Source organism: Triticum aestivum, chromosome 6D, assembly GCF_018294505.1.
Source record: "Triticum aestivum cultivar Chinese Spring chromosome 6D, IWGSC CS RefSeq v2.1, whole genome shotgun sequence".
NCBI lineage: Eukaryota > Viridiplantae > Streptophyta > Magnoliopsida > Poales > Poaceae > Triticum > Triticum aestivum.
The window spans coordinates 91,462,485-91,472,857 of NC_057811.1; the positions used below are offsets into that span (position 1 = coordinate 91,462,485).

Genomic DNA, 10,373 nt, shown 5'->3' on the forward strand with positions numbered 1-10,373 from the left:
CGATGATGAACATTTTTTGTACTCAATGAACATATTTTGAATTTGTAGAACATTTTTTGAACTTGATGAACAAAATTTATATTCAAGAATATTTTTTTAAAAAGATAAACAAATCTTGAATTCTATGAACATTTTTTGAAATTGATGAACAAATTTCGAATTTGATATTTTTTAAATTTGATGCAAATTGTTTGAATTTTGTTGAACATTTTTTAAATCCAATGAACAAAAAATTGAACTCGATGAACAATAAAATCTTCAAGAATTTGAAAAGAAAATTCGCAAAACAAGTGAAAAAGTAAAGAAGAAGAAATCTAAAAGAAAATTAAAAAGGAAAAGAAAAATTAAAAGAAAAAATGAATGGAAAAAAGAAAAAGAAAGGAAAAAACCCGGAAAATGGGCCGGCCCAAACGAACGCCCAGCGCGCTAGGGGGCTGTGAGCCGACCTGCGCGCTGTATAGGATTCCCCGTGCAAATCGTCCGCCAAATTCCATGGCGAACCCCTTTCATCCCGCCGCTGGATTTCCTCCCGAATAGCCGAAAGCAGAAACCCGATCCCGTTCCCCGGACCCGCACAGAACAGAGAGGAGCACGTCCCACGCGCCGCCACTCGATCCGCCGCTGACGTCCCTCCTCCGCCGCCGCGGCCACGGACGGAGGCTAGCCCGAGCAGCTACCGCACGTCCCTGCTCCGGTGCCCCCGCCGCCCCCCATTCGATCTCCCGGCGCGCGGACACCGGCGAGCTCCGAGGCGGCGGCGTAGCTGGCCTGAGCCCGAGCAGGAGCAACAACTCATCCCGCTGCCCTCGCCCAAGCCGTTGGCCGTGAGCCCAGCCTCCTCCTCGTCCTGGAAAGGTGAGGCTCACCTCTCTGTTCCTTCTGCGCCCCCTCTCAGATTGGTTTGGTGATTGCCATAGAAATTTCTCCGTGACGCGCTAGTGCTGCAGTGCTTCTGACTCGTGCCAGTAGTGGTAGCTGCGCTGGATCGTTGATTACTTCTAGATGTAGGATTCATGTCCTGAAAAAGACGTCTTCTTATTGGTTGTTGGCTGAATCAGGCGAATTAAGAAAACATGGTCAAGTGAACACCAGAACCATGTCAGCAAAGAGTATGGCAATGGCCATTCATTCTTTAGAAAAAAAAGGATATCTACTACCAGTTGTTGTTGGTCTCTATTACTTGCACAATGTTGGATTTCTGCGCTATATCAAAATCTAGTCATCTCCAGTGCATCCTTGAGTCGTGAGGATGATGACTTCTTGTCTTTGCAAATTTAGAATGATATTGCCTGAGACTATCATATGAGTATGCATTTTGCTGCTGTTTTAGTTTGTTCATGGTAAGATTTGAAACGTCGATGAGTTAACTTGAGAGCCACATTATATTCTTCAAGAGTTGCAGTTTATATTTTTGGCATTTACTTGTTCTATACTACACTGCTGGATTATTTAAACTCCTGTTTTTACTCAATTTCATCTTCTTTGGGGTAGTCAGCTTTAGCTCGAATCGTCGTGTAAAATATTCAGATGTAAAAGATCTAGTTGCTTTGTCAGTGTAGATCCCTTTTGTGTGTCAAAAATATTTGATAGTCGAAGAAGGCCATATTTTTAGGACAATTTGAATTTGATACGTGGATTTGAAGTTTAATTTGATATGTGGTGATCTTGCAAAGTTTAAATTCTCCATAGTTCATGTTTTGTTTCAATATGTATGCAATTGTGGAGAAGAAAGATGTGGTTGGGTGCCCTATTTTAGGGCAGCTGTTGGAGAAGAAAAATTTCTGGTGCCCTAAAACTGTTTTTCAGTCCCCAATTTTAGGACAGCTGTTGGAGATGCTTTAGGCGCCTGTGTTAGCACCTGGGTTGTACATGCCCTAACCCCCCCCCCCCCCCCCCCCCCAACATGCTTAATTAATTCTGCGCTTCTTCTTTGTTGCAACGTGCAACAGCAGAATCTCCAAGGAGCTACCAACAGACATCGCTGAAGCTAGTCGACACCTCAACAACAGTAAAGCTTGGATAAATTATTAAACAAGATCTAGGTCCTCTTTGTCCCGAAGCAAGCAAACAAACAAACAATGGGCTCATTCTTGCTTACTTGATCGACATGGTTTGCTCCGGATTTGGTTGGCCACTTGCTTCCTCTCCTATGCTTTCTCTTCTGCAAGGCGTGGTGGGAAAGCGAAACAACACAACCAGATGTTCATTAATCATGTTAATGCAGTTTTGCAAAAGCACCACTGCAAGGTTCTTGACCAGTTTGAGATTAAATTCATATCTGAGAGCAAACTTGTCAACCATCTCAATAGTTGGATTAGTTTTGCTATGTTAGCCCACACAAAGAATTTAGCTTTTGATTTTTCGAGACACGGGATCACTACATGTTCCCATTTGAACGTTTAAGCGACAAAATCGTTTTCTGTCTAAGTGTCTACTTAGCTTTGTGTGTTTCAAATTGCCTCCTGCCCAGTTCATAGGTTTGGGGTTTCCCAAACCTATGATAACTCTATCTCCATTTACTGAACACCAAGGTCTGGGCCATCCTCAGTGCACTCCGCAACCACGGCGTCAACCTCCACAAAGACGACGACCATAGGCGGCATGTCATCAGTGTGTCTCTTGAACACTGCCTCCGTGCACTAAATCTGTGTGTGTGCTCTGTGATTTGCAATATGTAGGAGGCTGGTAATAAAGTGCAGAAATTTTGAGTGCTTTGATTGTGACATGATGTTCAATGTTGTCTCACTGTCCTAGTTCTCAGCTCCCAGCTTGGTTCATACTTATCAAGTCTGAACCAGTGAACATCTACAGAGGAAACTGATACATTTAGTTTGATTTGTTGCAAGGTCACTTCTAAAACTTAACTTGTATCTAAACAGGGGCAACCCTGCAGTATTTCTGAATCATAATTCAGTAAAATGAAATGAAATCTATCCAAAAGATCAAGCGGGGTCACTGCTGTAGTGGCATGGAAATTTACACTCCATGTCTTGTTGACACTTCAAACAACAATGCAATAATATCGGTCTTCAGACATGCATTTGAAAACTTAAACGAAGTTTTGATTTGCAGAGACAGGAGGGACCAGAGGAGTGCGTCACCGTTGCTGCCAATTTCGCATCCGTAGCTACTTCAGTTTTGAGTGCCACCTATTGCCTGATTATTATTGAATCAGTTGCGGGCTCGAGGGAAAAGATCAATGTGCTGCTCCTGTTTAGCGATAAACCAGATCAATTAATATCCATTATTCAATCTCTGTAAATCTCACATCAAAACAGCGACTTTGCAGCTATAACTGCACTAGAATATTAAGGTGTAGGAGAAATGATTCAGAACTGAGTTCCTCTGACTTTTGTATAGGATAATAAGTTGCATGTCTTCTCTCTCTATGTTTATGTTTATCATGTCCTTTGAAATTGCAGGAATTAGTTTTCTTTTCAATCCATGTGCATATTTACTGCCTGCAATGCATGACCTCTTGTCTAGTCGGCAGCATGTATTTCTAATTCAAACTTTGGCATTCTCAGCAGACTCACACCTTGATCTTCACCACCCAACTGTAGGTCCTGCACAAGCGTGCTCAAGGGACTGTTCACTAGTTGTGGAAGAGCCGGTTAAGGAGAGGGAGATCCGTTTTGTGGCTCGGCTCACACCAACGCACACCCCCTCCAGGTTTCCCCTGCGCCTCCGGTGACCGCTTCTTCGACTCCGGCATAGGTAGGCCACTCGGTTTCTCTCCTTTGCTTCGTCTCATGCTTTGTGTGCCAATAGCCATCAAGCCGTTGTAAATTTTATCCTGGGTTTTGGGTTGTGCTGATGGTATGTGATGCCAACATTTGTACTTCTCGTCACCGTTTTAGTGGATTTATCCCTTAAGAGCTAATTTAGCTATGATTTTATCTACTAGCCGGAGGAGCAGTAGGAGGAGTGTCGGCAACCCGATGGCGTCCGGCTTCGGGTTCCCGATACTGTCACCAGCGGAGATCGCGGAGCAGCTGTTCCAGTACGGGATCGCCCCCGTCGCCAACCTCCGCCCCGAGAACATCGCCAGCCCGCAGCCTGACCTGCTCCCTGGCGTCCTCGCCCGCTTCTTCAACTCCTTCGTTGATGCCCCCGGGTAACAAAAGAAGCATGCCGCCTCCCCCTCCCCCCCCTCGCTCCCTCGCTTGCTCGCTCACCGGGCTGGATTTCGCAGGGACGGCGAGGACGGGCTGCTAGGGTTCAGCGATCTGGAGGTGCTGGACAACCCGGAGCACCACATGGAGGCCATCCGGGTGCTACGCCTCTACAACAAGTCGCAGGCCTTCCTCGACTCCATCCAGTTCAAGGACTTCACGCTCGCCGACTTCACCCGCCCCACCCCGCGCCGCGTCGTCGAGGTCCTCAGCGCCCTCATCAACTTCCTCTTCTACAGGGAGGAGAAGGTCACCCTCCTGCAGCCCATCGTCAGCGAGACCCCCGACTACCACGAGCGCACTCTGGAGCTCAAGGCCAGGATGGCCCAGGTCTTCGCTGTTCACAGTTTCCACAGCTAATCTGTTCGTGGAAATGCCCACAGGCTGATCGGAGATTCTTAGAGTTGCATTCATGTTTCTCTTGTGCAGCTTCAGAAGGAGATCGCGGATCATGAGCTCGCAGAGCAGATGGAGGAGCCCATGGCCCAGCAGCTGGAAGCGGACGTCAATGCTCTGCAGCAGAAAGTTCAGGTTTACAACAAGCAGCAACTGGCCCTGCGAGCAAAGGCCGCAGTCATCAATGACAAGAAAGAGGAGATTCACAGGAAGGTGTGCTGATTCCTACCTTGTGTCTTCTGTATTGTCGCTCTCCATCCAAAAAACTAATTATTTTCTGTGGATTTCTGGCATCATGAGTTGCAAATAAAGTATAGTCCCTACTGAGAGCCAAGCATGCTATATGGTCTAGGAGTTTCTGATCAAAATACATCACACGTTGCCACATCAGGTCGAATATAAACAGCCTTGTGTGGTTGTGGTGCAATCTATTCAGCCTTGTGCCTTTGGCGTGGCTTCGATCCTGGTCTTCTAGATCAAGGCTAGAGCTAATTGGTCAAAAACGTCGCCTCCAAGTATGTCCTAGATGAATCTCGAGCTGGTTTTGATGCCAATAAACCCGGATCTCCCATAGGATCCTTTTTGAAACCTGAAAGCAGGAGATCCGCCATATCAAACTAAATAGGAGTTTAAAGTATCTTGAAAAAGTATGAGCCTTAATCACAACAAGGTGCATTATCTGCGATTGGTTATTGTAACATTAAGTAGTACTATATTTAATTACAGTGCCATAGATTTTATTAGACCAGGAGCTATTGGCCCTAACACATCTCCCGCTCCATCTTGACTTTGATAAGCCATAAGCTCCTTCGTAGATTAGAAATGCTCCAGCCCACAGCCCCACATAGGACAGGCTATCTACAATTTGCCATCTGCAAAGTGAACTGTGTGCACATTGTCTTTAATACATCAGCCATTTACTCTTGAGTCCTGACATCTGCTCGTCACCAATTGTTATTCGGCTATACTTTGTGAATGAGAATATTGAACATCTGATATATTGCTCTCGCTAACTTAAGCTGATAGTTGATTTGCAAAGAAGCTCGCTGCATAATGTTATAATTTGTTGCATTTATGTTTCCTGCTGCAGATAACCCAGGCTGATTTTGAGTTGACTAAACATGCCCAAGAAAACTCCAGATTGATGTCCAAATTAGTAAAGTCCCCAGAAAAAGTTCAGGTGAGACCTCTTCAATTTTATTTTATTTGTAGCAACAGGTTAGGTTCCAAATTTGGTAGGTGCTATTTGTCCGATGACCTGATGTTGTTGTGAATTAGTGACTATACGAGGAATTACCTATACTTGGACTTGTAATCTGGCTAGTACTAGGTGACTGCATATCTGCATAAACAGCCTGGTTGACCTGCTACCTTAATTTTTCCATGCATATCTGCATAACCTGCCTAGTACTAGGTGACTGCATATCTGCATCAATGGCCTGATTGACTTGCTAAATTGATTTTTCCATGCATTTCGGCTCGGGGGGGGGGGGGGGGGGGGCTGAAATCCTATTGTTTGGCTCAATATCAAGCCTACCAGATGTACGGCCTGGTTAACCTGTGATTTACTGAATACAATTTGGACTCATAAAGGCATTATCATTATAAGAGATCTGTATAAGCTTGCATACCTGACTCTGGATTTTATTTCCTATTAAAGAGGGCCTTGGAAGAGAAGAAATCAGCCCGTGCTAAGTTGAAAGAGTCTGAGAAAATAGCAATGCAAAATGATCAAGAGAAATCTGCCGCTTTGGAGATACGCAATAAGGTATTCCAATTCCACTTTTCATCAGAACATGCCAATTCTAGAAGGTGTTTTGCTTATGAACATTGACCACGACAACTGATTTCAGACTCTCTTCCTTGGAATTTGATAAAGAAACGATTTGCTACATGTGTTTCCCAGGACAATTTAGTTTCCTCGTATGATATTATCTCTTTGATATTTTGGATTATCCGTTTGGTACAGCTGGTGCCTGGTGGTGCTACTTTGTATCAGAGTGGCACTTACTGCTGCTCCTAGTTGTGCTTAACCAGTAGATACCCCTGTAATCCCGTTCTAAACTATCTCCATCTCGCAGGCTCATGAAAAACTGACGAAGCAACACTCTAAAATCCAGGATGTACATGAACAGGTAAGAACAGCTAATGCATGATTGAATTCCATAGCTGGATTGATTGAATGACGAGACTGGTCTAACTCTTTTACTTTCTGTTGCTGCTAGCTTGTTGCTGCTAAAACAGTTGAAAAGGAAGTTAAAGCTCGCAAAGCGAAGCTTAATGATGAAAGTGTATCAGTTATGTCATTTGACGCACAGATTGTTGATTGGCAAGGAAAAGGTTATCTTTGTAGTTTCTAAATTATATTTTGTTAGTACTGCTCAAGTATTTTATGTTGCTCCCTTTCTGAGAGTTATTATTTCCCTCACATTTTTGCATTAATCCCTTCCAACCAGTACATGAAATGGAGGAGCGTCTCAAGGGGAAAGTCAAAGAAAGGAATCAAATAATAGCAGATGAAAATCAGAAGCTGGGTGCTTTGAGCTCCGAGATTGAGGGTAAACTGCAGTGCCTTGAACCTAGAGAAAAGAAAGTAGAGGCAACGATCGCTAAGGTGATGTTTTTTATTCTGAATATATTGCTTGTTCGAACTTAAAATCATTTCAAAATGGGAATATCATTAAATTTGGTGATTCTTGTGAGGCCTTATTAGCATTTATTGTCGCTGTTTGTGCAGAAACAAATACTAGCTGTCCATCTCTTTGACTGTTAAACACTGCAGATTTAGTGACATTTTTTCGTCAACTATATCATTTATGCCTGAAAATAACTGACATATTGCATTCCTTTATGTCACCACATAGGCTTCAAATTTGTGTTCGGAAGCTGCTTCAGCAAGGACTGCTGCCACAGCAGAACAGCAGAAAATTCGTGCAAAATTCAACAACATTGTGAAGGCGGTAGGTCTGAGTTAGAAGACTGCTTCGTAAAATCATCAATAAAGCATGCATCTTTTCAAAAATATATCTATACGTACTAAATATATTAATTCTTTGTGTAGTTCAACACCTACATGGATAGCGTTGACCCTTTCCTCGAGCGAGTTGAGGAGGTTGGCAGGTTAGATCACCGAGCTTTTGGGGCCTTCTAAATACCTTGTGCACTGAATCAAAGTGCATGACCTGTGACCAGAAGCCAGACTGAATATAGTCCAAGTCGATCTGTACCTGCTTCACAATATAGACTTGCAGCCAGAGAATTTCATATGAGATGATTCGTTTTGCTGTTTCCGAATGTGCAGGCAATCGGCAGGGGAAGGCGCCTCTGCCCCTGATCAATCTGCCGCCGTCACAACAAAAACCACACCGAGAGCCAGCGCAATGAGCAAGAAGTCGAGGGCTAGGAAAAGGACATGAGCTGTGCTTCTTGCCAACCCAGTACTCCCTTCGTCTCGGTGCATAGGGCATGCACGTAGTTCTAGGGTGAATTTGACTAGCTAAAAATGTGATATATCTCATCAAAAGCATATCATTGGATACATATATGAATGTAGTTTCTAAATATATATTTTTGTTACATATAATACATATTAGCTGGTTAAATTGATGACCTAGAACTACGCACTTGCCCTATGCACCCGGATGGAGGGAGTACATATCTTTGTTTATGTGTGTGCATGATGCTGTAGTAGTGCCTCCAGCTGCTATTCATGTGCTGAATTATGTATGCGCTGGTTGGTTCGGATCGGGGCTAGTTATTGATTGAGGTGACCGAATGCTACGTGCTGATGTTATCTTCTATGTAAATATACACCACATTTTTGGCACTTCCATTTTCGCTTCGGTTGTGACTTGTCATCAGATACGATTACTTTGTATGTCTAAACTTCAAACGTCATCATGCATTGTATTAAAACTAACCTCTGAATTCCTGAAACTGACTTTGGAATCACACATATTTATAGTTAATTACATTCAGATAGGTTGGGCCTCAAAACAAAGGCTAATTCCTGAAACAAACATCATCTGACACTTCGTAGCAACGAGCCGTGGTCACGGGCTCAGCCGTCCTGGCCATGCTGAGACGGAAAGAGGTGAGGGCAGGCTTTGAAGACTTTTTAGAGCATCTACAGCTCAGCATCCCAAACCAGTTTCAAACATCAGGGCGAACAACTCGGTCACATTGGTCAGAAAAATTTGACTCAGACATGCGTCTCAAATGGACGTCCAGGTTGGCCAGCACCCCTCGTATCCACCCAAATGTAGGGTGGACATGCTGATGCCCGGGCGCGTCCGCCACGTCGAATCTGATAGGCCTACCCCCCACAAATTGCACCAAATCCACCAAACCCTCCCCTTCCTCCTACCTCCCTCCAACCTTTCCCGCTTCCGAGCCCTCGCCGTCCGTCACCATTGCTCCCCATCCTCACTGCCGGTCCCGATCCGCCGCTGTGACGCCCCGATTCAATCGTACACTAATCATGCACGCAAACGTGTACGATCAAGATCAGGGACTCACGGGAAGATATCACAACACAACTCTAAAAACATAAATAAGTCATACAAGCATCATAATACAAGCCAGGGGCCTCGAGGTCTCGAATACAAGTGCTCGATCATAGCCATTCCGAGATATATTGCCATGCAACTTTCCACGTTCCGTTTATTATGACACGTTCCATCATTGTCATGTTGCTTTGCATGATCATGTAGTTGACATCGTATTTGTGGCAAAGCCACCGTTCATAATTCTTTCATACATGTCACTCTTGATTCATTGCACATGTCGTTACACCACCGGAGGCATTCATATAGTCATGTTTTGTTCTAAGTATCGAGTTGTAATTCTTGAGTTGTAAGTAAATAAAAGTGTGATGATCTTCATTATTAGAGCATTGTCCCATGTGAGGAAAGGATGATGGAGACTATGATTTCCCCACAAGTCGGGATGAGACTCCAGACGAAAAAAGGCCAAAAAAATGAGAGAAGGCCCAAAAAAAACAAAAAAAACAAAAAAAATGAGAGAAAAGAGAGAAGGGGCAATGTTACTATCCTTTTACCACACTTGTGCTTCAAAGTAGCACCATGATCTTCATGATAGAGAGTCTCCTATATTGTCACTTTCATATACTAGTGGGAATTTTTCATTATAGAACTTGACTTGTATATTCCAATGATGGGCTTCCTCGAATTGCCCTATGTCTTCGTGAGCAAGCAAGTTGGATGTACACCTACTTAGTTTCTTTTTGAGATTTCATAAACTTATAGCTCTGGTGCATCCGTTGCATGGCAATCCCTACTCACTCACATTGATATCTATTGATGGAAATCTCCTTAGCCCGTTGATACGCCTAGTTGATGTGAGACTATCTTCCTATTTTTGTCTTCTCCACAACCACCATACTCTATTCCACCCATAGTGCTATGTTCATGACTCACACTCATGTATTGCGTGAAAGTTGAAAAGGTTTGAGAACATTAAAAGTATGAAACAATTGCTTGGCTTGTCATTGGGGTTGTGCATGATTTGAATATTTTGTGTGATGAAGATGGAGGATAGCCATACTATATGATTTTGTAGGGATAACTTTCTTTGGCCATGTTATTTTGAGAAGACATAATTGCCTTGCTAGTATTCTTGAAGTATTATTGTTTTTATGTCAATATTAAAATTTTGTTTTGAATCTTATGGATCTGAATATTCTTGCCACAATAGAGAAGACTACATTGATAAATATGTTGGGTAGCATTCCACATCAAAAATTCTATTTTTATCATTTACCTACTCGAGGACGAGCAGAAA

At 43.4% G+C, this 10,373-nt stretch overlaps 1 protein-coding gene across 4 annotated transcripts; it reads left to right on the top strand.

Moving 5' to 3' along the window:
- Positions 1-524: 524 nt before the first annotated feature.
- LOC123143787 (kinetochore protein NUF2 homolog) lies at positions 525-8,435 on the top strand. 4 transcript variants are annotated; one of them, XM_044562774.1, is made up of 13 exons: positions 525-855; positions 3,564-3,717; positions 3,908-4,117; positions 4,196-4,505; positions 4,605-4,784; positions 5,662-5,751; positions 6,232-6,339; positions 6,653-6,706; positions 6,797-6,911; positions 7,028-7,185; positions 7,436-7,535; positions 7,633-7,691; positions 7,873-8,435. In XM_044562774.1, the coding sequence occupies exons 3-12, from the start codon at positions 3,942-3,944 to the stop codon at positions 7,650-7,652; spliced, it is 1,311 nt and encodes a 436-aa protein (XP_044418709.1). In that variant the 5' UTR covers positions 525-855; positions 3,564-3,717; positions 3,908-3,941; the 3' UTR covers positions 7,653-7,691; positions 7,873-8,435. The 4 variants fall into 4 exon arrangements, with proteins under 4 accessions (XP_044418709.1, XP_044418707.1, XP_044418706.1 ...); XM_044562772.1 differs by having other exon boundaries at positions 526-855; positions 3,564-3,819; positions 7,436-7,531; XM_044562771.1 differs by having other exon boundaries at positions 526-855; positions 7,436-7,531.
- Positions 8,436-10,373: the final 1,938 nt, after the last annotated feature.

Excerpts from the sequence above, each read along its gene's own strand:
- LOC123143787 (XM_044562772.1), top strand. The coding sequence starts at position 3,942 with ATGGCGTCCGGCTTCGGGTTCCCGATACTGTCACCAGCGGAGATCGCG. Across the intron at positions 6,340-6,652 it reads CTTTGGAGATACGCAATAAG|GCTCATGAAAAACTGACGAA; the intron begins GTATTCCAATTC and ends TCCATCTCGCAG. Across the intron at positions 7,532-7,632 it reads TCAACAACATTGTGAAGGCG|TTCAACACCTACATGGATAG; the intron begins GTAGGTCTGAGT and ends TTCTTTGTGTAG.